General features: G+C 31.5%; 2 protein-coding genes across 2 annotated transcripts; both read left to right on the plus strand.

Annotated features, from left to right (window-relative positions):
* Positions 1-3,037: 3,037 nt before the first annotated feature.
* Positions 3,038-11,190, plus strand: LOC134245835 (leucine-rich repeats and immunoglobulin-like domains protein 1). Its single transcript, XM_062728090.1, has 10 exons — positions 3,038-3,084; positions 6,367-6,450; positions 7,225-7,296; positions 8,326-8,397; positions 8,670-8,741; positions 9,665-9,736; positions 9,923-9,988; positions 10,298-10,369; positions 10,637-10,714; positions 11,010-11,190. Exons 1-10 carry the CDS (start codon positions 3,038-3,040, stop codon positions 11,188-11,190), a joined length of 816 nt encoding a protein of 271 aa, XP_062584074.1.
* A 243-nt stretch (positions 11,191-11,433) lies between these two features.
* On the plus strand, positions 11,434-23,887 carry LOC134245817 (macrophage colony-stimulating factor 1 receptor-like). Its single transcript, XM_062728062.1, has 13 exons — positions 11,434-11,538; positions 11,888-12,025; positions 12,202-12,390; positions 12,865-12,930; positions 13,805-13,882; positions 14,214-14,335; positions 15,150-15,360; positions 16,538-16,648; positions 17,037-17,233; positions 18,627-18,749; positions 18,836-19,044; positions 20,109-20,214; positions 23,352-23,887. Exons 1-13 carry the CDS (start codon positions 11,448-11,450, stop codon positions 23,739-23,741), a joined length of 2,031 nt encoding a protein of 676 aa, XP_062584046.1. The 5' UTR covers positions 11,434-11,447; the 3' UTR covers positions 23,742-23,887.
* Positions 23,888-24,761: the final 874 nt, after the last annotated feature.

Consider the following 24,761-nt stretch of genomic DNA (forward strand, 5'->3'; position numbering starts at 1 on the left):
CTTAAGCTCAATACACACATATTTGATCTGTACATGATTTTTGAATTGAAGTTTTTGTTTTAACATAGCAACTTCCATTGACCTGTGTTCGATACTTCCAATATTATTAAGTAGTTAATTCTCGCCTTGCTTGAAAAAGATTTACGTTTAAAAATCAATATTCACCTTATATATCGAGTGCTAGTCTTTAAGATATAATAGCTGGTGAGAAGTATCACAGTTATCGAGGATTGATCTTCGAACACGTTATTCTACTCACACCTCTGTCAAGCCATGCGGTGGTTTGATACGGAGCACAAAATGCACATACTGCAGATAATCCTGATGACAGAGATTTTGATGATGCATTACTCAGCATTAACACCCGTTGTGTGTCCGAAGGAATGCTCATGTGGAAGTATTTTTGGATTGAAACCTTACGTCAAATGTGATCATGTTCAGGCAGAATATGTTTACAAGGTTATAGCAGAAATACCACAGAATACTGAGGAAATGCAAGTATAAATATCATATTAAGTATCAAATCCTAATTGTGTTATTTATAATTAAATGATCATTTGAATTAAAATAGAAATAGATCTAAGTTTATAGTCGTGTATCATTATGTCTGTACAACATAAAGTACGTAATTGAAAAACAAAAAGACAGAAAGTCAAAATCATTTGAAGGGATTTTTTTTATTGTGGAAAGATTAAATTAATCAAGAAATAAATATAGAAATTGACTTGAATTTAAGATACCACCTTTAAAACATCCTATTCGTTCATACTTTATAAGAACAACTATGTATTTGGAAATCAAACAAAGAGGCTAAAGTTTTATCTAATATTGAAATGAAATGAAACCATTTTTGGTGTATTATTTCAAAACACAAGGTTTACTTTTGCAAAAATGTTTTGAATAAATTCAAACCATGAAAATTTTTCTTTATAACCTTTTCAATTCTCTGGGAAAAAATTAAAGTGATCACATGTTTAATTCTATATATACTTATAAGAAAATAAAGCAATTATATATGTGAAAAAAATAGAATGGAATTGCTCCTTCGTGTAACATTAATCTAAACAGCTAAGATTGCGTAATCGAAAGACAACGAGTCAGAATCATTTAATGAAATTTTCTACCAATATTTTTTGCGGAAAGATTAAATCAAGAAATCTTTCTTTTTCAACATACTTTATTTTGTTTTTATTTAGTTTTATTATCTTTAAGTGTTCATTGTCATGATTCATTATATCTATTTACGATTGAACTATTATTGTTTCTAAATAAAGGATCTGGAGATAACGAACAGTATTCAATATCAAAGTCCATAAAACAATACAGAATAGAAGCAGAGCAAACACGTACCTCCAAAACATCAGAGGTGGGATCAGGTGCCATGTAGGAGCAGACAAATTCTAAAACACTTTCACTGAGACTTTATATATGTAAAATGTATCATCATTTTCATTATATCATTTCTAAAGCAGTAGCTTAATATCAGTATTTCAAACTTTAATAAATTGTTTTTCTTAGAAAGAGGACATGTTTCGCCCCTGTTTCTCTGTACTATACTTTTTTTTCATTATGATAATTTAGAGTTTCACGAAAAAAAAAATGATTCATTGAATACTTTTTAAATCCTGTATACAGGGTTATTTTCGTCCCGTATTTCACACTTGGAAACAATTTTGCTCCTTTTAAAATTCGCCCAGTCCTAGTTTTGGTTAAGAAATGTTACTTCATTCTTTCAAATCGCGCTGTTTTAAATTCGCTGAAATGAGGTTAGGTCAAAAGAGGCGAAATAAAATGGGGGCGAAAATTTGACTGTAGACAGTACGTGTATGTCTAAAGCTGTGAATCATCCATTAATTTTTTTTTTCTGTCTTATTTTGTTTTCTATTCTTTTATCCATTACTTTTATGTACCGGGTATGTATATTTATTTGTGTGTGTGTGTGTGTGTGTGTTTTGTTTTTTTTTGTTTTTTTGCTGTATATTGTTATCTCCCGAATAGAATAAGGTGTCAAAAGGTAGTCTATTAAGGATCAGGAGGACTCGTCAAATGATCTCAAAATCCATCATTACAACTAATATTGAAGTACTATAGAAAAAAAGAAGAAGAATTTTTCTTATCTTTATTCTTATTTGTCAAACAAGTTCAAAAGCAGATTCTCGATATTTTATGTACCTGATGTTTCACATCATAAAAATTGCCAAAAAAGTCATGTTTTAACTACTATCTCCCGGTGATGTGCATAGTCCTGTACATTGTGTCAACCATTCATATTTATATCAACTATATATCATATATAGAGGATCCTGAAGCATAAATAACTATATTGTAACAGCAGGCAAATATACATGTATGATTTGTATACTAGTGTGTTTATATTAAGGATTTCAATTCGTGACCAAGTAACCGATTACTCGGTCGGAACAGAAACATATAATAGATATGTCTTTGGTAGGAACGACTGAGTAATCGGTTACATGGTAATCGGTATCAATCGGTTAGAAAATCGGTAGTCAGTCAGTCGGGAAAAATATATGTTTAATTAAACACCATTTTCTAAAAATCCTTTTCTAAGAAAGAAAATTTTTTTACTGTAATTTGTATTTTAGCGTTTACCAAATCTAACTAACTGAATTGTAGTAATTGTGACTCCCCGGGGTAACTGGTCAGTTCGTCTAGCGATACTTATTGTGAGAAAAGAAGATGTTTCTGTGAAACACTTGTAGGGAAAATTAAAGTTTCTTATTTGCAAATCAAACTCCAAGGTCGATCAATGAAAAACTGTGTAAACCAAAAAACAAGGAGCACTTTCACAAGAAATATTGCTGTGAAATATTACAGCTTATTGACAAGCACTAACAGAAACTAACCATTCAAAGGTTTTGACCAAGGTCAAGAAATTATTTTTTTTAAATGGTTAAAACGTCAGGGTCAATTTAAAGGTACCCAGTAGAAGGTCTTGTCAAAAGACATTAAAACCATAATACCGACTGTTTAAAGGATAGGTCAATGTTTAAGTTTTTCAAACGCAAATTCTAACATGAAGGCCCCAATCAAAAATGTTGAAATCCAAAGAAAGACTCTGTTGTAAGTAATGTAACCGTGGAAGATGAAGATTCTTGCACTGAGTGTTTAAAATTTATGTCCAAGGTAAAAGTTTTTTAATGGGTCAAACTATAAGGTAAATTAAAACTCAAAAGGCTACTGTAAAGTCACATATATTTGGAGGATTAAATTTTTGTTGTATGAGAAAAAACTTTTGGTTTGTGAGGATTTGATTCTTGGATGAATAAGTGTTGTAAAACATTTTACAAATATTGGTGCATGAATTCTTGAGGCTTTTCACACCTCGAAACGACGAAAATTAACCTTCCAAGAAAATTTGTGATTTCACAGTAAAAATATTATTTGTAAAACAGAAATTTCTCATCTCAATGTATACTCATGTGTAGTAGGATGGTGCTATCACTAACTTCTTTAAAATACGAATCAAATGAAACTTTTGTAAATTCTTGCAAACGTATGTAAAACTCCAGGGTAAATTGTTTTGGCATCCAGTGAAAAACTTTTTCATAAGAAATTTACTTGTGAAATATGAAAGTCATGTTTAATTGACTACAAACTTATCCTTTTATTCTTTTACCATATTAATTGTACTTCTGCAGTTTTGCACTGAATATCTATTTTGAAATGTGGATTTCGGATCAAATTACTATCAATCACTTGACAGAATTCACCTTTATCAAATAGTACCATCTTGTCTATTCTCAGATGAAGGGATTAAGATGTTGTTATATTAATGTTAATATTCGATATTTTCAGAAGAATGACAAATACATCTCTGACACGTATGTACCAATTACATGGAAATTTTCCACGACTTCTCGATCTGTAAGTCTTTTTGTGACATTAAGTTGTTTTACCTGGTCTGTGTTATTTAGAATCTTTCATCATTTGATTAATGCTAATCTGCTTTGATGATTGCTTTGTCGTATTTCAATAGATTTTATTTTAAACGATTATCTCACTGTTCTTTTTTGACAATAAAAAAATATCTTTTCATCTAATCTATGTATTTGCATCTAGGTTATATATTCCATAAAAATAAGCATGGGTGTACTGATTCGCGTTTTATCAGTGCAAAAAGAGAGATTTATTAATTTATTTTCCTTTGAGTAAACCTGGTTACAAAGTCACGACAAAGTACATGATATACTTTAGGCTCATCTATTTTGTTTATTGTCTAAATTGCGGAACTTATTTGGTAAACACATATATCTTGTATCATTTCTGATAAAATTTTTATAAAAATAGATATTGTTCTTGATATTATTTATAATTATTTTAATTTATCATCTTGGTGTCTTATTTTGTGTATTTGCTTGAGCTATTACCACATAAAGATAAACTTAATGATGACTTCAACTATCGCCGTACTAAACTTCCATTATTTACGATATTTCAAACTATTCATTTTTTCTCTGCATATGAAAATTTAAAGGCCCCAGTTAAAGGTGCTTGGACACAAATTTAAAGTTAATATTTTATCAAAGTTTCTGTATAATTTCATGACATATATGTTGTTATAGCATTTTGTAGTTAAATATTATAAAAGTCTTATTTCGGTTTTTTAACGTGTCCGATTAACACATCCTTGCACTTTCACAAATTTTAATTTTATTTTAAATACTTAGGAAAATTAGCATTTTTGTTGTGTATTTATAAAAAAAAATATTTAAACTATTATTCAGAAAATTCCGAGTTGAAATGTGACAAAGCAAAATTTTATCACAATACTGAGTATTGTCAGTCCGTGCCCAGTGATGTGCGAGGAGTTCAACAATTGAACACGCCCGGTTAATCGTAATATTTAAAAGTAAAAGAGCTCGTGCCCTGTTTACAAAAACAGTAAACGTTCTCATCGGTGTATTCAGATTGTTAAACTCTGTACATGACATCGAGCATGGGTTGACAATATTAGTGAGTGGGTTTGCTTTCGAACATTTTTACTCGGAATTTTCTCGATTAAAGATGTAATACTTTTCATTTATAAACAACAATATTGCTTCTTTTCTTGAATATTGAAGATAAAGTTAGAATTTTTTAAAGTACCAGGGTATGTTGATCAAACGCGTCCAGAAATTCGTAGTTCCAATAATTTCCAGATAAAGTATTTTTTGATTAGATTTTCGCGTGAAATGCTATTGCAATATATAAGTCGTGATATAATACAGAAAATGAGAAAATGTTAAGTTTAAACCTGTGAAGAAGCACCTTTAATCAAAAAGCAAAATCGTCTGTGTTTGATCTTTAAGTCGAAGCAGAATGCAGGAAAATCCACCTTAGTTACAGAATGAGGTTTTTCATGGTTAATCTCAACTATTTGTCGTACAGAAACCAGCTTGTAACATAGTCAAATGTCACTAATATTTTTCTAATAGAAATGATATACTGTCATTTCATACCATTTGTTTTTCGTGTACTCCGTGTACGTCATCAAAACTTTTGACTCAAGAACGGTGAGTCAATTTTACAAGAGGTACTCTTTCGTTAATGGCACCTGATCTTAACTCTGGTGTTTCCAGAGGACATTTTTGCTTTCATCTCCATTTTCATTATATAATTACAATTTTTTACTTGATTACCGCTTGTAATCTTTAAATATCTTTTTGGCTATGTTCATTACACAAAGTGATAGCCAGAAATCCCCTTCCTCTAATTGAAGTCTTGTTTCTTAACCAGGTCGTCGATATTTAGGAAGTCTTTTATCGATTCTTTTTTTTTTGCATTCTTTACTTCCACTTATTTTCTTTTTCCAGAGATGTTAATTTATGACTTTATATCATTTTTGTAACTTTATATCACTTAAAAAAAAATCTATACAGAATTTTGAGTAAACGTTTAACATTTTGAAAAACTCTGAAAACGAGCTACAAATTGAGCTACAAATGTTTACTTTAAACGGAAGTTTTCGTAGAATTGAAAGGTCTTGGCGAATTTTTTTTTCAGATTTTAAAGTAAACGATAAGGATCTGCCAATTTTCTATGAAAAATGTTTTATTATAATTTTTATAACAATACTTTTTCGAGGGGAAAGAAATGTTAGGTTTTACATTAATCTATTTTTCATCCAGTGGTATATTTTTGCAAAATTATTTTTAACATTTATTTACGTATTTATTGTCTGATTTTAATGGCATCTTGCGTATTCTCCTATCTAAGTTTAAGGCTATAAGACCCGTAGATGGATAGGAAAGCTCTTTTTTTTTTAACTCTAATTAAACAGTAAGACCTTTGAAGAGAAGTTTTAATGATCATTATTTATTTTTGTTATTCAGCTTAGTATTAAACATGCTATTGTTTAAACAGATCATTGAAGAACTGCTCCATTCTGAATCTCAGGGAAGCTTTACAGCCGTTTTTATTTGCCAGCAAAAAGAAGATATACTCAATGTAAGCGTATAATTTTACCCAGGCTCTCTTTGTTTGATCCTTTTTTATTATAGATGTTATATTAAAGTGTCTCCGCTTTCAAGTCTTTAATGTTTCAAATAGAAAAGTTTTTAAGCCTAAAATCAATAAGAATTAAGGATTATCACATCATAAAAATAGAAAGAAAATTGCGTTGAGGTCTGTAAAATGGCAATTTTTATGGCTTAAAATAAAATTGCATAAAATTGTCAAATATTGCATGTCTTCTGCATTCTATTCAAATTAAAAAAATATTACACCGAGAACTGGAAAGGTTTTAGATTATTTTTATCAGCTTAATATTTTGAGGTAAAGATTATGATGTAAAGGAAAAAAATACTTTTAAAATTATGGACTATTTGATACCGTAATAATATAAGTGAGATATGTTGAACCTTTACTTATCACATAAAAAACCTGCTGTCTCACTAGTTACAAATTAAAGTCTGACTTTAGAGGTGCGACAAATTTACACTTTATCGACCCGACCTAGACGTTAAAAACAAAAAAAAGCTAAAAAAGTATCAAAGTAAAATGTACAAGTCTTGGTATAAGAAAATTCTTTGACAAAATTAACACTAATGCTTAATCAATACAGACTGTAAGTCCTACACATACAATGTATTCATTTTAAGGGAGTGAAGCACGTGATGGATAGCACATTAATTAGAGAATGTTTTAACTAGAAAAAGTTACCGGATGAGGAAATTGCTATTGTTAATGTTGTAATTATAAATCTGTTACACAAAATTGTAGTTCCGTTACTTTCAACGATATCACGATTGTCCAGGAAGACACATTTCAGAGTCTGGTGATGCTACAGCAGCTGTAAGTAGAGTCTTGTACAGTAAGCCAGATTTTGTAGAGTTGTGAAATAAATTAGTCGATTTGATGACATCTTTTGAAATTCGTACTTTTAAGTTGTCTGTGAGGCGTCATAAATGTTTCAGTGTCTGGGTTAGATTCCTGAAGTTTTTATTTTAGAGAAAAAGAACATCAATACGCGGATAAAGGGATTATGAATATTACATATATATATATTTGTTCAGGATAATAAAGAATAGTGGCTTTATTTACCTCTCCATCCTTTAAGCATAATGTGTCATCAAATTCAACTATTCATTATTTATTAAACTATTATATATTGATCTTCTCATGGTAGCCAGTTTGATAGAGCTCTCACTCTGTGATCGGAAGAGTTGTAGATTAAAAAACCGCCGTGACTGACCAAAGTCAATAAACATAGGTAGCAACTATTCTTTCGCTGCGTGATCGGGACATTGGAGTGAAAAATGCAGGTCATTCAACATGGAATATTAATACCAAGGTCCAATGTCACGTCAAGCGTTGCCGCGATAAAGATTCCTCACTGCTCAATGGTCATGAAAGCCGAGCATAGATCCATTTTTTTTTAACCCATCATCGGTTTATGGTGACGATTTATATGAGTTAACAATTCTCGAATAGGGCGTAAAACAATAATTAATCAAAGAATCATGTTACTAATCATAACATTTTTGAATTATGCACAACATGCAATGCATAAGGGGAAAAAAAATTAAAAATGATTTCTTCGTCTGCGTCAAAAAGTCAGAGTTGGCTAAATCATTTTGAAAAGCCAATACAGAGGGTAAGGGAATAAGATAACAAAAAAGAAAGAAAACTATTTTTCTTTGAAAAGTGAATAGATATTTAAGAATAGGCCCAATCTCTTCAATAATAATTTGCAGTTGATGGCTATATTCAAGTTAACCCTTTATTGCCAGAGGATTTGTAAAAAAAAAATTGTCATGCCTTTTTCAAAGCATGTTGTATGAAAGTGGGCCTTGAAACATCAATATTTTATTTCCTTTGCAGAGACCTTTGTCATAATAAAATTCAAAATATTGATGAGAGAGCGTTCACCGACGCTTGGAAACTTCGGATTTTGTATGTACATATTTATCCTTTATTATTTTTTTCATACAGATATAAAAAGATTAAATCTTTAGGAAAAAATCTAATAAAGCTTAATTAAGTCAAGTTCTTGCAATTTGTAAAAGGATTTTATTTCTTGATTTTTAAAGGAAACATGGTTGATGTTTAATTTCTAAATTTAATTTTAATAACTTTTAAATGTTAATATCAGAGAAATAATAACGAAGAATATCAGTAGAAAATACAAAAATGGGTATTATTTTTTAAGGTTTTATTTTTTGCAGAAAACTGTGTCACAACAAACTAAAACAGCTAAAGAAGAACTTATTTTTGTCAAACGTTGAACTAGTTTCCTTGTAAGTTACTCGTAGCTCTTCTAGTACTTTAGATTTTGACTAAGAGAAAGTTAACTTTGCTCTGACCCTTTTCTCTAGTTCATATATTTACATTACACATGTTTTTGCATATAAAGTGTATGGAAATCTATGGCATTCTAAACGTCATAACACAGAAAGGGGTTCAAAAGGTTAAAACATGCTTTTTATAGAGACATAACAATTGTTGGACACCAAGGAGGTGAAACGTCATAAGCGAAAATCAAACATTATGCTCACATTGACCAGTAGCTGTTACGTTGGCTCCTTTATTAACTGTAGCTTATTCGAGGGGTGAAACGTGTGTTTTAAAATATAAATCACATTTGAAGTCAATGCAAAGAGTTAAAAGAATTGGGTTTCAGCAGTGAATCATTGTTTTTTTAAAAGATATACTGTAATCACTAATTTTCGTGGGGATTTAAATTTCATGGTTTTCAAGGAATGAAGAGAACCACGAATTTATCTTCACCACCAAATGCAAATTTTCACATATATTAATTACTACTGAAAAATTCTTCAACCACAAAATCAAATTCCCATGAACCAATATATTTTCTTCAAACCACGAAAATTTGATCTCTTGAAAATATGTGATTTTACAGTAGTCTTATAACTGCAACGGTGTGCGCAAACAAATTTTCATTTCGTGCTATTTGTTTGCACACACCGTTGCAGTTATGAGACTAAATCTTAAAAAAAAAAGGATTCATTGCTGAAATATATAAAAAAGAATGTAGTTACTAATAAACGTTAATGATTCTGCAATCATTTTGAATCAGTAATAACCATGATAAATGTAAAGTTACCAAAACAATTTTCACTTTTTTTTCAATTTAATATTCATGTTCTTCGGAATTTTACATGAAATAATTGCCTTCATATTCAAGATTTTTACTTAACAGGTACCTAGAAAATAATTTTTTCGAGAATATTCCGATCGTCTCCTTAAAAGTTCTAAAGAATTTAAAACTCTTGTAAGTATAATGTCACTTGAAAATTAATTTTTTTTAAATTAAATCTAATATTTTATCCAATTCCAATCTCTCTCTCTCTCTCTCTCTCTCTCTCTCTCTCTCTCTCTCTCTCTCTCTTTATGTTTTTTGATTATGTGTACAAAATTATTTATCAGATTCATTAATATCTTTCATTTTCTTTTCCAGAGATCTAAGTGCTAACAATATTCAATTTATTCCTTCTCTCAGTGCCTTATCCTCAATAAAATTCTTGTAAGTACACATTCATCGATATCTATAAAAGACAAATAAATAAATAAATAATAAATATTAAGTTCATAAAAAACTGCTTGTAAAAATTAATTACATATTATTTAAATAGTAAACATTGGAATCGGTTAAGAAAATTCCGAAAAAGGTCTCTAGGAATCTTTTTAAACATTCATGAATAAGGTAGGATTCAAAGAATTATGAAAATATAGAGATCATCTTCAGGTTCTAAATCATCGGATTTTGATAACTTGAATGTACTGTAGATTTATCAAATATTATTATTTCCTTCAACAGAGCTCTTTTTTTCAGATACCTGTCCAATAATAAAATCCGAACAATTGCGAGCAATGCCTTTGATGGTCTGCAGCATCTTTCAATGTTGTAGGTAATTCTTATACACCCCTTCACAGGTTGTAATATAAGAAATCTTTCTTTTTTTTTTTTTTTTTTTTTTTTTTGGTTATGATAATTCTAGGCTTACTCTGAAAAACCTTCTTATTAATCAATATTTTTTTTATGAATCCGAAAAGGAAAATATCTAATTACATTATTTAATCACCCTTCATTATGTGACATGAGTCATAAAATAAATAATGAGATTAAAGATGGAAAGATGTTTTAAGAATATCAGAATCTTATTTAATTTAGGCTGTTGTCAGGGAATAAAATCAACAATCTGCCGGAAGAAATGTCAATTCAGTTTCATTTGATGGACTTGGGTCAAATGTATGTATATAATGCGTATACATTTACGAAATCCTTCTTCGGAGATCTTGATTATTTAAACATGTTAAAGGATTGTGGAACAACGTCATGGTGCTTTAACGTTCCAATACATTCATTAATGTATTATGCTTCTACACATTTACACTTTACATTCTCTGTAAATATATATAAAAAATTTTAATTAACGCTATGATTAAATCCTATTAAAGACACACAAAATGAATACATTTTATGTGTAGGACTTTCTGCCTGTATCGAATGCAAATATGATATAATGTTCTTCACTTCATTTTAGAATTTTGCATGACAATCCGCTAACATGTAGCTGCCAAAATAGGTGGTTAATATCGTGGCAAATGAAAAGGTGCAAATTGCATAACAACACAAAGGAATGTGCTCTGATGTGCTTTCAGAATGGAACCAGTCTTTTCATGGAGAATTTTGATCTGAATAACTTAATTTGTGGTATGTTTTGAATTAAAAGATTTTGGTCAAAAATCCAATATCAGTTTATTTTTATAGGGTTTATGGTCTCGTCACGTGACTCACGAGAATTTACGATAAATTAGTAAGTAGAACCATTCGGAACTTTACTGTATTTTAAGTATATGCTGATTTTGTTTTACGCGTTTGAGGTTCCTCTTAGCTCTACTTCAGATTTGTATTGTTTCAATCGACTTTAAGCTTAAATACTTTTCACTATCTCCATACCTTGCATTTTTACTGTTTAGTCATGATTAATTCATATATAACATTAAACTTTTCTTTTCGAGGTTGTAAAGAACAATGTTATTGCAGTACTGCGAGTGTTGGATTATGTAAAGGTAATGAATTGTTGATTTTATCTATTAAAAATTATCAAAACCAAGAGAAACCATTCTTACACAATAATTAATGAAATACTTGTGTTGTAAAATTCATCGTTAAAACGTCATAACTTATTCTACTTCGCTCCGACGGAAAGCTGCCCTTTTTGTACGTACGTCTCTCCGTACCAGAATTCCGTCTCAGTTATCTCGACAAATGCTTATCGTAGATGATGAAATTTCAGAACTCACTTTGTTTAGGCATACAATATTGTTAGATTTATTTTTGTACGAATTTGATTTCCACATCACAGCCAGCGGGGGGTATTACTGGTGAACATTGGCTCACAAACTTTTTGTTTATTAGTTACCTGCTACGATGATTCTGCTGACCTACAAACACTTCAGTGTTCCTCCTGCCCAGAGGGATCACATCCTCTATTTGACGGGGCCTCAGGCTGTGTTTGTCAAAAAGGACACACTCTTGTAGATGGAGTCTGCGAACGTAAGAATAAATTTTGTATGTTAACCAACGTCACATTTGAGTAATTTTTCATTACAGTATATATGACATTGGCTAAATAAATACTCTTTCAATTGCACATCATACAAAGCAGTTTCAGGCACTGAACTAATTAGATGTTTTATACATGTAATTATGATCTTTTTTACTGTCTACAGAATGCCCAGAAGGGTCATTCAAGTCTTTCGTTGGCCAGGCACCATGTACAACCTGTCCACAGTACTCAACCAGTCATAGAGCTAGTACCTCGGCTGATCATTGTGTCTGTCAGTATGGAGAATTCAAAATACTCTCCGATCAAAAAAGAAAATGCCAACGTTATGAAAATGAGGAAATCGTGAGATTAGGTATACACTATTGATTTCTATCTTTAAAACCAAGTTAAGTTAAAATGTAATAGTTTTGCTTATTTTTATATATTAATGAATACATTTCATTTCAAAATAAATTTAAAAACACAGTTTACCAATAATCTACATTACATTTTAAGAGCTGTTTCATCTAATTGATTGACCCAAACGTACTGAATATCGCCATAAGCACAGATAATATAGATCTGTGTCAATCCCGAGTGCCATCAAAGAGACTTTTGATGATTAATTTAGTGCATTCATATCTAAAGAGAATTTTTCAATCGCCATTTATAATTATATTGTTATTTTTACCATTTAAAAAAATAAAATCAACCGATATCTGACTGATAATTCTCACATGTGTAAATTTTGAAAGCAATTTTTGAAGATCAAATTAAAGTAGGGATACCGAGCTTTAAAAAATACTAATTTTTTAAAATTTATATCGTTTTAATGAAAAAATTGTAGGCATAGGACCAGCTGTATCACCGATGAGGAACATATCAATTATAGGAAAGCCAAAATTGATTTCTGGTATAAATTTCACCAATGTCTTTATGTATCATTTTGAGTGTTATCACAGTTTTGTATTATTTGGCTATAACATTTTATATTGCTTTTAAGGATAAAAACACGTATTGTGTCTGTTTTATTTTTGTGTCTTATTTTCATTTTCACTTGAACTACATACAAGAAAGTTAAACAAGAAGTTAACTTTATAAATATTTTACTAACCAAATACTAGAAGACAAATAAAAGAGATTGGTTGCATGCTTAAAGTTTTTCGTACAAAATATATTTGTCACATTTTTAGGCATCTTTGAGTGAATTTAATAAAATTTTAATTTAATTTATCATGAAATGACAAAGTAAAGATAATAAATAGAAATTGAAGAAATTTGAATGAATAGTATGTCAAGAAAGTTCTTTTGATTTTGATTTGCAAGCAAAAGAATACCTGAAATTTATAACAAATTGAACTTGATTCATATAGTCAGATGTTTTATTCTTTGCTCCAATTGATTTTTTTTTTTTTGTTGGTTTCTTTAAAAATAAAACTGAAAAAAAGTGTAATTAATGTTTTAAATTTGATGTGAATAAAATCGGAGAGTGACAAAACTATAATGCATAAAATTATCGATAATCCCTAAAGGGTCAATTATATAAGGTACATGTAAGGATGGGTAATAGTTCATATTTTAGCAAATTATGTTTCGAAGGTATGGCTAATTCTTTATACATGTAAGAGAAAGATTGATAAATGTTCATTTTCATGGAAAGAAAAGGTAAAACCATTTTGCTTATGAAGGAAACAATCGATAACTGATTATTTCTTTAGGGAAGGGATCAGAAAAAATCTCTTTATGTATTATTTCCTTTCTGTAAGATTAAAACTTGCTTTGATTAGGTATGGAGCCACGGGTTACTTCTGCACCAAAGAAGAATGACCAATTGACAGAACATGAAAACAAATCGAAAACACCAGGTATACCCGGTATTTCTAGAATTATGATCAGTTTCTCACTCTTGCAATTCTGCAATTTGAAGTTTTTTAAAAGTAGAATTATTATTTTAGATAGATTGACTATTAAATGCGTAACACACATTTGGCAGTATTCAATCGTAATTCAGCAAGAATATCATTTTTATATTGGCAATTAAAACAACTGTATTAGAGAAATTTTAACTAGGATTAGTATGATGGTGAACTTTGCTACAATATATGTGTTTGATATTATTCAATTACATCGAGCTTTAAACTATACCCAATATTTCATTAAATGGTCTTTTCATCTATAAAATATTTCTTTTGAAAGATGATGTAGTGTTTGGCATCGTTGGAATTGTTATTGTTCTATTCTGTGCCGGTACTGGATTTTCAGTCTATAAATGGAAACAAAAACATCAAACGCATTTAAAATTTCCGAAACTGCTAACGGTTAGTATTGTTTATCTAATAATTTATATTTTGAAATCTAAATTTTCTAAGATCTTGCTTAATTTCTATTTAACAATTGCTGACTGACGGTTTTCAAACTAAATGTTAATCCATTATTTATACACTGAATTGACGACGGGTTTTACCGTTATTTCCCGATCATGATAAGGAGCACACTGCGAGTGTGACCGATCGGCAGGGGATGCTCACTCCTCCATGGCACCTGATCCCACCTCTGATGCTTTAGAGGTCCGTGTTTGCTCTGCTCCTATTTTGTATTGATCTGTAGACTTTGATATTGAATACTGTTCGTTATCTCCATATCCTTCATTCTGCTGAATAATATTATCACTTTCTTAGACCCCAGTTTTCAAGCGGATGCTGTATTACATTTTCTGAAACTTGAGGCAGAAAAAACGTATCACACTTTTTCAGGGCTTTATTGTAGAAAAAAGTTTTAAAAGTAGTATTATTAATTAAGATAGAAAGTTGTAAACAAAACAAATACTCTCTTTTTTAGGAATGTTAAGCAATCATTTAAAAATTACTAATTACTCTAAAAATTTGTGAGTATACAAATGAAATTCCTCATCTCAAACATCATGACGAAGTTATTTGAAGTCTTTATATGTTTTCCCGTGATACCTCAAATACTCGAATATCTCGAATTTTTCATCAATCCCATTGAGTTTGAAAAAAGTTTGAATGTATGTTCTTTGAATAATGATGCTAAAATTATTGTTTTCAGTAAAAAAAGAAACAAAAAAAAAAAACATGAAATTTATTTTTATTTTAAATCTACAATTTTTTTTAGTGTAAATCATCTTACCAGTACGAAGAGCGTCATGATTCCTTGATTTATTCTACCAAACTGGAGAATTATTACAAAGGACTGAAGGTGGCTTCCGGTCAGCTCAAAGTAGGAAAGGTGATTGGGCGTGGAGCCTTTGGAATGGTTCATGAGGGATATCTACGAGACACAAAAGATGAAAATGCAAAAAAGGTGGCCATTAAAAGACTAAAGGGTATATTTTTCTGATTATTATTATATCATTTGTATGATTATGACAATTTTCTGACTATATAATATGACAATTTTCTGATTATATAATAATATATGTCGACACAATACATCCCGGTGAGTTTGAACTAAAAGATACCACAGAGTCTGACACATCTGTTTTATATTTGCACATATAACCAGAAAAAGACCTTAAGGGTAACCTAAGACAAAGCTTTATGATAAATGTGGTGACCTCAACTAATATACAGTATATATACAGTGTAACAGGGTTCATATATCTGATGTACATGATGTATCCAAAGAAAGGTTGTTTAATTTTCAAAAGAATAAGTTTTTCATACTGAATACTGACCTGATAATTATTATATTGACATTTGAGGGGAAATATTAACTTGCTGCTTAATCTATGTCCAATTGTGCTGCATCCACGACTTTTCGGAACAGACATCATCTGTTTCAATACCTGCCTTCCCCTTTTCGTTTCAATGTAACACACTTAAAACCTTATAAGTAGCAAGTGTGAACAATGTGAACCTATGTATCACAAATTTGAGATATCTTTCGAAAATCAAAGAAAATTGTGGAATGAACTTTCTTACCACCCTTTATGTAGTCCTTTGCAAAATTATGCTTACTTCTATATTTAAAAAGTTAAAAATGCACCAAATGTATGAAAACTATAATTGAAACGAGAATTTACATCTTAGTTTTTTCTCCCGAGTTAAGTCGAGCTACACGTACTTTATTGCTATTTGACCATCATTTACCATGTTTACAGATTGAAAAAAAAAACCAAATGAACTTTAAAACGTATTTTGCAAGCTAGTTTTAAGACTTTTTTCTTTTAGTAATATGTACAAGAATATATAATCTGTGATACAACGTGTTTATATTATTCTCTTAATGAAAATTTTCTTTAACAGAATAAATAATTTCTCAAACAACATCTAATCTCCTTTTTTTCAATTAGAAGAGCGCGACTTTCCTTAAGATATACCACAACGTTAACCCTTACTGTATTATCTGTATCAGCGTCGACTTTAATTGAAATTCTAGTATATTTCGTTCAGAAACGAAGCTATTTAGTGCGAAACAATTTATCCTAATCAGGCACCTCCAGGAAATATCTCCCAGAAGCGCTCTTTCAAGAATCTCAAATATGATGTCATTAATTTCAGAGGAGGCCACTAGAGAAGAACAAGAGGCCCTGCAGTTGGAGCTGGACCATATGATGTATGTCGGGAAACATCCTAATATCATAGAGCTGATAGGCCTTTGTTCCATGAAAGGTATCAAAACCGTTTTTAATATATGACTTTATATCCATGCCTATATATTATATATTCACGACGGGGAGCCTGGGTTCGATCCTATAGCTAGTTCACGGCGCAAAGTTAAAGTTTCATACATGGTCAAGTAGTAACAGATCCTTCGGCAATCGATATTAGAAGTGAAAATTATCATATATGTCCTTAAAAACGAAGTCATGGTAGACTTTTGAAAAATAAAGAGCCCGCTAGCTCAATGAAAAAAGTGTCTAGTATAGGCCCAAATTTGAAAACCCTCAAAGTTACCATCTCATCTAAGTATAATATTCTTGCAACGGTGTAACAAAACAAATAATAAATCAATAAATTTTGTTTAACTTATCAATTATAATTTCTTTATTTAAAATAGGATCAATGATGCTGGTGCTTGAGTACGCTTGTAATGGTGATCTTCTGTCTTATCTAAGACGGTGCTCAACAATTCCAGGCTTACAGCTGAATACTCCTGGTTTTGGGTTTGACAAAAGAGCTGTTGAATTGTTTAGAACTCTGATCATGTTTGCATGGCATGTCTCAAAGGGAATGTGTCATTTGGAAAAACTAAAGGTATATTTTTTTAGTTCTTTTTTAAGTGAAGGGAAAACGATGTGATTTATTATGTTTTTTTACTTAGTGAAATGTGCACTTTTTAGCTCTGCTGGTCAGAGACCAGAAGAGCTTATCCGATAGTAATGCGTCCGTCGTCCGTCCGTCTGTCTGTCTGTCTGTCTGTCCGTCTGTAAACAATTTTTCAAAACGCTACTCCTCCTACAGTTTTGGTTTGATTTCAATATAACTTGGCACACAAGTAGACTACACTAAGATACATAATTCTGTGTATCGGTTTTTGATTTCGACAGACGGTGTTGCCGTGGTTACTAAAAATATAAATTTTTGTGAAAATCGTTCAAAATGCTACTTCTCGTACAGTTTAAGTCTGATTTCAATATAACTTGGCACACAAGTAGACCTCACTAAAATACATAATTCTGTATATCGATTTTTGATTTCGATGAACGGTGTTGCCATGTTACTAAAAATAGAAATTTTTATGAAAATCATTCAAAATGCTACTTCTCTTAAAGTTTAAGTCTGATTTCAATATAACTTGGCACACAAGTAGACTACACTAAGATACATAATTCTGTGTATCAGTTTTTGATTTCGATGAACGGTGTTGCCGTGGTTACTAAAAATAGAAATTCTTTGAAAAATATTCAAAATGCTACTTCTCGTACAGTTAGATACATAATTCTGTTTATCGGTTTAATTTTGATTTCAATGAACGGTATTGCCGTGGTAACTTAAAATAGAATTTTCTGTGAAAATCATTCAAAATTAACTTCTCCCACATTTTAAGTCTGATTTCAATATAACATGGCACATAAGTAGACTACACTAAGATACATAATTTTGTGTATCGGTTTTTGATTTCGATGAACGGTGTTGCTGTTTTTAAAATACATTCAAAATACTACTTCTCCTTCAGTTTTGGTCTGATTTTAATGTAACTTGGCACACAAGCAGACTACACTGAGATACATACTTATCAGTTTTGTGTTTTTGATTTTGATGACTTATGTTGCCATAGTAATTTAAATTGAAAATTCTGTAAAATTTTATTAAAAGCTACTCCTACAGTTGTAGTCTTATGGCAATCTTGACTCAAAAAGAGACTTAATCAAGGATCATTATTCTATTTATTGCTTTTGTAAAGTTTTAAGTCTTTACTGCTTCTTTTCTCTTTCGTTATTATAAGTACAAACCAGTAGAGCTACAGTCTTGACAGAGACTTCTGGTTTGCATTTGTCGTTGCTTTTCGAAAAAAAGGACTGTTAATTAAGAATAACATACTGTCATATTCTCATTGTCCATTGTGTTATACAGTTCCGAACAAGAAAGGCCTTATTGCAAGATAGACGGACTATTTAAAAATACATTGGAACATTTTCGTTTGTAGTGTATTCATAGAGATATTGCTGCAAGAAATATTCTACTTACGCAGGACCCGATTGCAAAAATATCTGATTTTGGGCTCTCAAGAGATGTGTATGAATCATCATATTATTTTAAAGTTTCAAAGGTAAGAACGTGGCAAATATATTCTCTCGAAAGACTCATTGTATTTGTGCACGGCACCTGCCTGGACCTCTCTATGTCTTTTTGTAGGGAAGGTTACCATTTAAATGGATGAGTCCTGAAGCTCTTTTGATGGGACAGTATTCCATTAAAAGTGATGTATGGTCCTTTGGAATACTGCTTTGGGAGGTTGTCACGCTTGGGGGTAACCCTTTTGCTGGAATTCCAGTTGAATCATTATGTGAAATGTATGCCCATAATTATCGGCTACCCAAACCAGCGACGTGTCCTGATTATCAGTAAGCTAAAAATAATTATAATATTGTTTTTTAAACTAAATTGTTCTGTTTTTTTATTGACTCACCTTTCAATAAATTTTCCTATTATAGCCATTTACATATTTATTTAAATAATTATATTTTTAACAATCAGTGCATTCCTCAAAACAACGAGGCAAAGGATTCTAAATAGAACTCTCTATTCCTTTTTTAGCTCACCTGAGCTGAAAGGGGAAGTGAACTTTTCTGATCACATTTTGTCTGTAGGCCGCCTCTCTGTACGTTTGTCCGTCTGTAAACTTTTCACAATTTCGACTTCTTCTCCAGAACCATTTGGCCAATTTCAACCAAACTGACCACAAAGCACTCTTGGGTGAAGGGGATACAAGTTTTTTTTTTTATCAAATGAAGGGCCATGTCCTTTTTCAAGGGGAGACAATCAAGAAAAATTGAAAATTTGGTAACATATGTTTAAGAAATCTTTTCAAGAACCACTGGGTCAGAAAATATGAAACTAATACGAAAGCATCTTCAGGTAGTGCAGATTCAAATTTGTTCAAATCATGACCTCCAGGGGTAGGGCGGGGCCACAATGGACGATCAAATTTTTACATAGGAATATTCAAGAAAAATTTTAAAAAACAAATCTTAAGAACAACAAAAGTCATGAATGACCATATTTATATGGAGGCATCCTCAGGTAGTGTAGATTCAAATTTGTTCATATTATGACCACCGGGGGTAGGATAGGGCCACAATGGACAATCAGATTTTCATATAGGAATATACTAATACAGTTCATGAAAAATCTCCTGATTGGTTACATGTATATTTGTAATGAAACATACTCAAGTAGTGTAGATTCAAGTTTGATCAAATCCTGACTCCTAGGGTAGGGTGTGGCCCATGGGCCTTTTGTTTTTTAATCTAGAAAATGTCTTTATACAGATTTACGTTCCGAGTTTAGTCTAAATACTACAACATAACATTCCGTGAATTTTATTTCTTACTATATTATAATTCCATTGCTTACATGTACTTTAATATGTTATCATTATTTTATGTTTTGAAAACCTATTTATTAGATACAAGCTGATGCTGGAATGCTGGGCTGAACGCACGCAAGATAGACCCTCCTTCAACGACATCGAGTCCAGATTAGATGGTTTGTTGCAGCGTGTTGCAAACAGGGTAATATAGATTTTTCATCGACTGAACTTAAAGATGAACTATGAAGATAAGGAAGAGTAATCGAAGTGAAAAGGTTATTTATTGAAACCCTAAAAATTGAGAGTAGAGAAAACATGGAACCCTATAGCTAAGTCATCAGGGGTGGGATACGGCGCTTTATGGTACCTCTATTTTGGACTTTGATAAACAATATTGAACTATTCTTACACAAAGTTATAAGTTCAATCTAGGGAATTAACAAATAATGACATTTAGACAGCTATTTTATTTCTTGTTTGTTGTTAATTAGGGATAACGAAGAATGAATACAATGATAAAATGAGATAAAATTTCTAAAAGTCCTCACTCTATGTTAACGTATTAACGTTAATAGAGAGAGAGAGAGATTCAGCATTGATAATTAATAACTATTGTTGATATAAGATGCACATAAATTATAGCAATATTACGGTTGATAAGATTGGGTACCAAATCTTTAGTGGTCAAAAGATTGATAAAGTGTAGGATTATAGGGTATAATAACCGGCACGTAGAACGACAACATTCGCGGACCTTTTCGTCCTAACCAAGGTCTTTCTAAAATTTCCACATAAAAACCTCTTACATTAGAAAAGGTCTTTTATTAAAATAGCTAAACAAATGCGTCAAAATAAAAAAAAAATGAAATTATATCTTTCTATGAGCAATTGAATGTCCTATTCCTTTTTAACAAGCAATATCTCTATTCTGATTTCATCGATTAAAAATATGCTCTTTGTATGTCTGAACACTCAAGTGATCTTTTCTGATCAATATTACAATGTATACGTCGTAAATTTTTCACACTTTTTTCATCTCAAGAACCACTGGACCTAATTCAACTAAACTTGCCACAAAGTATCCCGGGGTTAAGTGGATTCAATTTTTTTTTTTCAAATGAAGGACCACGCCCTCTTCCAATTGGAGATAATTATTAATTAATAAAAATTGATGGCATCTGGAGAAACTTCAAGAGTACTAAGCAACAATATATTCAAGAAGTGGTGTAAATCAGATTTGGATACTCATAAATTCCAAGGGACTTTTGGACCATTTGAAATCACAAGATTTTACCAAAATCAACTTACGACTTTTCGACTTTATACAAAACCATTCCTCATGATAAATTAAGTCCAGGTTTTTAGATATCATAGACAACCGCATTTTTAATTAGAATGGAATTCGTATATTTACTTACCTAGTCATTGGTCATTTGCAAAATTATTTTGTGAAAAACATTCTGATCGTACACACAAGTACTCTGAAGGTGACATGAAAAAAATGCTTGAGTTTCTGATGGACAATATGAAACATATGGAGATAACGAACAGTATTCAAGATCATAAGTCCATAAAACAATACAGAACAGGAGCAGAGCAAACACAGACCTCCAAAACATCAGAGATGGGATCAGGTGCCATGGAGGAGTAAGCATCGCCTACCGACCGGTCACATCCGCCTAGTGCTCCTTGTCATGATTAGGAAATAACGGGAAAATCCGTCGTCAATTAAGTGTATAAATAATGGACTAACAATTAGTATGAAAAACGTCAGTGAGCATTTGACTCTATGATAAATTGTCTTTGCTGACAAGGTCATTGTATCGACCACAGAACTTATGAAATGATGACTTTACACGAGACTGCTGGTATTCTTGTTCCATCAACTTGTGTGTCAATAATTGATTGATTGTATGTTGTTCAACGTCTCTCTCGAGAATTTTTCACTCATATGGAGACCTATGCTCGGTACTCAGGGCCATTGAGCAGTGAGGGTTTTTTATCGTACCAACGCCTACAGTTACACGGTCCCTACGTTTTTAAGGTCATATCCGAAAGACCCGTGCCTTTCATTTGTAGTGCCAAGCGCTCGGCGAAGGAACAGTCACTACCTATGTTTAATGTCTTAGGTATATGACGCGGTGCCGCGAACGAGGATCGAACCCGGGTGTTCCGATTATGAAGCGAACGTTCTACCACTAGGCTACCGTGACCGGTATGTCAATAATTTACCTCGTTTTAGAAATTGTCCATAGGTAGAGTATGTTCTTGCGTATCGAGTCAACTGAGATATAAATTCCGTATGCATGTGATCACTCCTCCATGGTACCTGATCCCACCTCTGGTGTTTGAGGTCCGTGTTTGCTCTGCTGCTATTTTGTATTGTTTTATGGATCTTGAATACTGTCCGTTATCTCCATAAGTTTCATTTGAAAAATCTTCTCAAGAAACACTGGTCCAGGAAAGATGAAAGTCATATGGGAGCATTCTCATGTAGTGTAGATTCAAGTTTATTCAAAGCATAACTCCCCGAGGTATGTAGACCCACAATAGGTGATCAAACTTTAACATGGGAATACATATATATTTAGGAAAAATAAAAAAAAAACTTTTTTAATTAACAGTAAAGGTCATGATTTGTCATAATTATATGGAAGCATCCTGAGGTAGAGTAGATTTAAGCTTGTTCAAATCATGACCCCATGGGTAGGGTGGGTCATAATTGATGATCATTGATCAAAGTTTTGCATATGAATCCATTGGGAAAATCTTTAAAAATCTTCATCTGAGGAACAGCAAAGCTGCTGTTCATATTCATGTGGATGCATCTCCAGGTATATTTCATGTTTGCTCAAATCAAGACCCTCATGGGGTAACGTTGGGTCACAAAAGATGGTCAAAATTTTACCTATGATAATTTAAGGAAAACATTAAAAATTTCGCTAATTGCAAAACCATGATTGGTCATACGCATATGGAAACCATCCTCGGGTAGAGTAAATTCGAGTTTGTTCAAATTATGACCCCCAGGAGTAGGGTGGATCACAGTGAGTGATCAATGTTTTACATAGGAATACATAGGGAATGTCTTCTTGAGAATAGCAAAACTGTGATTAGTCATATTTATACCTTTCATTACTAAACTGATTAATTTTCTGTTTTTCCTGATCAATGTGCTCAGTTGAGCGATGTGGCCCCCTGGTCTCTTATTAACAGACTTTGATCCAGTATTTATTTTTTGTATTAGATAGATAGAAAGATAGATTGACAATAAAAGTCATTATTACCCCGTCCATTTAATTATATAACGGAGGTGATATAATGGTTGTTTCTTTACAGGACTATATTAACTTATTGGAGGAAGAGAATACTCGTCCGCGTCACCAAAACCGTATCAGGGACTCCACAGAAAACAAAACTACGTGTTTGTCAGCTGTCTATGACACTGACTCGGACGACATGACTTTTCACGAGTCATCTGATTCGGACTCAATCACGGAGATAAATTCAGACATGTTGTTGCACCAAGCACATCGAAGCCATCCAACGCGAAAAACGTCACAACAAAGTGCATCGGATCGGCAGTCAGCGACGTCAAAACCCAACCAAGAGTCGTCTCAACTAGTGAGCTCCATAGAATTACAAAATTTGTCTGATAGCAAAATCCAAATGTTGTCGAATCCAATTTATGGTTCAAGAAGAAAGTTGAAAGAAACGAAGTGCACATGAAATTTAAAACCGCAACTATTAAGTTACTAGGAAATGTCAAGGAAAACCATGCAAATCTTGATTTGCAAAAGACACTACGCCACATCCTTGACTTTCAAATAACAGAGGTGCTTACGAAACATAAAAAAGGACTTAATTACATGGATAAGTACAACATAGTAGTAACTTCCTTTTAATGGTAGAAAAGATTGAAATCTATCATACATAATTTTGTTATTAATTATATTCAATAATTTGATCGGTTTTAAGAAATATACATACTATACATACAGTATTTGCTGATAGCATAATTTCCCAAAATCTGCAACAAAGTATTTATTTACGTATGTTTGTGTATACGAATAAATGAGTTTCTTATTTTGAGTTTTTCTTTTAATATCTGATGCCCCTTGGCTGAATATTATGATTCGAAAATGATTTAACATTTTTTAATATTGGTATTTATTGCCCTTTAAGGGAATTACACTATGTTCGCCGAGAAAAAAAAACATTCTTCATGTATAAAGAGTGATTTCCTTTCGATGTTTTTCTACAAAATACACAAAAGTCATGTAATTCCAAAAAAAAAAAATCCGAAATACTCATTTCTATTTTTCTAAACATGCCATCATTTATATCCTTTAATTTCTGATTCTCTCAAGATATCATACATGTAAGTATAAAGACATATGATGCATCACAAAGGGAACATACAGCAATATTTATAAGGTGGTCTTTATTCCTCGATCAAACTTATGAGTTACATATATTGAAACATAATGGAACATTTCCACTTGAATTCGAAATATTTTGATAGAATGAACTGGGATTCATAAATTTGAAAATATTAATAGATTTATTATGTAATTGCTTCTATAAAACTAGGTTTTATAACTCGATTTAGAATGTGAGATTCAGAGAATAAAGAACCATTAATTAAGTAAAATAGAATCCAAAGTCTACTGATTAAAAAGCTTGGATGCAATTATAACCAAGAAACATTAATTTCAATACAGGAGTATGAAAAAAGTGAAGATAACG

Source organism: Saccostrea cucullata, unplaced genomic scaffold (genome assembly GCF_032062105.1).
Source record: "Saccostrea cucullata isolate Sc308-1 unplaced genomic scaffold, CSIRO_AGI_Scuc_v1 ctg555, whole genome shotgun sequence".
Lineage (NCBI taxonomy): Eukaryota > Metazoa > Mollusca > Bivalvia > Ostreida > Ostreidae > Saccostrea > Saccostrea cuccullata.

Coding starts and splice junctions, on each gene's coding strand:
- LOC134245835 (XM_062728090.1), top strand. CDS start 3,038: ATGAAGGCCCCAATCAAAAATGTTGAAATCCAAAGAAAGACTCTGTT. Junction 10,370..10,636: donor CTGCAGCATCTTTCAATGTT/GTAGGTAATTCT, acceptor TATTTAATTTAG/GCTGTTGTCAGGGAATAAAA. Junction 10,715..11,009: donor TTGATGGACTTGGGTCAAAT/GTATGTATATAA, acceptor ACTTCATTTTAG/AATTTTGCATGACAATCCGC.
- LOC134245817 (XM_062728062.1), top strand. CDS start 11,448: ATGATTAATTCATATATAACATTAAACTTTTCTTTTCGAGGTTGTAAA. Junction 15,361..16,537: donor GGCCATTAAAAGACTAAAGG/GTATATTTTTCT, acceptor CATTAATTTCAG/AGGAGGCCACTAGAGAAGAA. Junction 18,750..18,835: donor ATTATTTTAAAGTTTCAAAG/GTAAGAACGTGG, acceptor GTCTTTTTGTAG/GGAAGGTTACCATTTAAATG.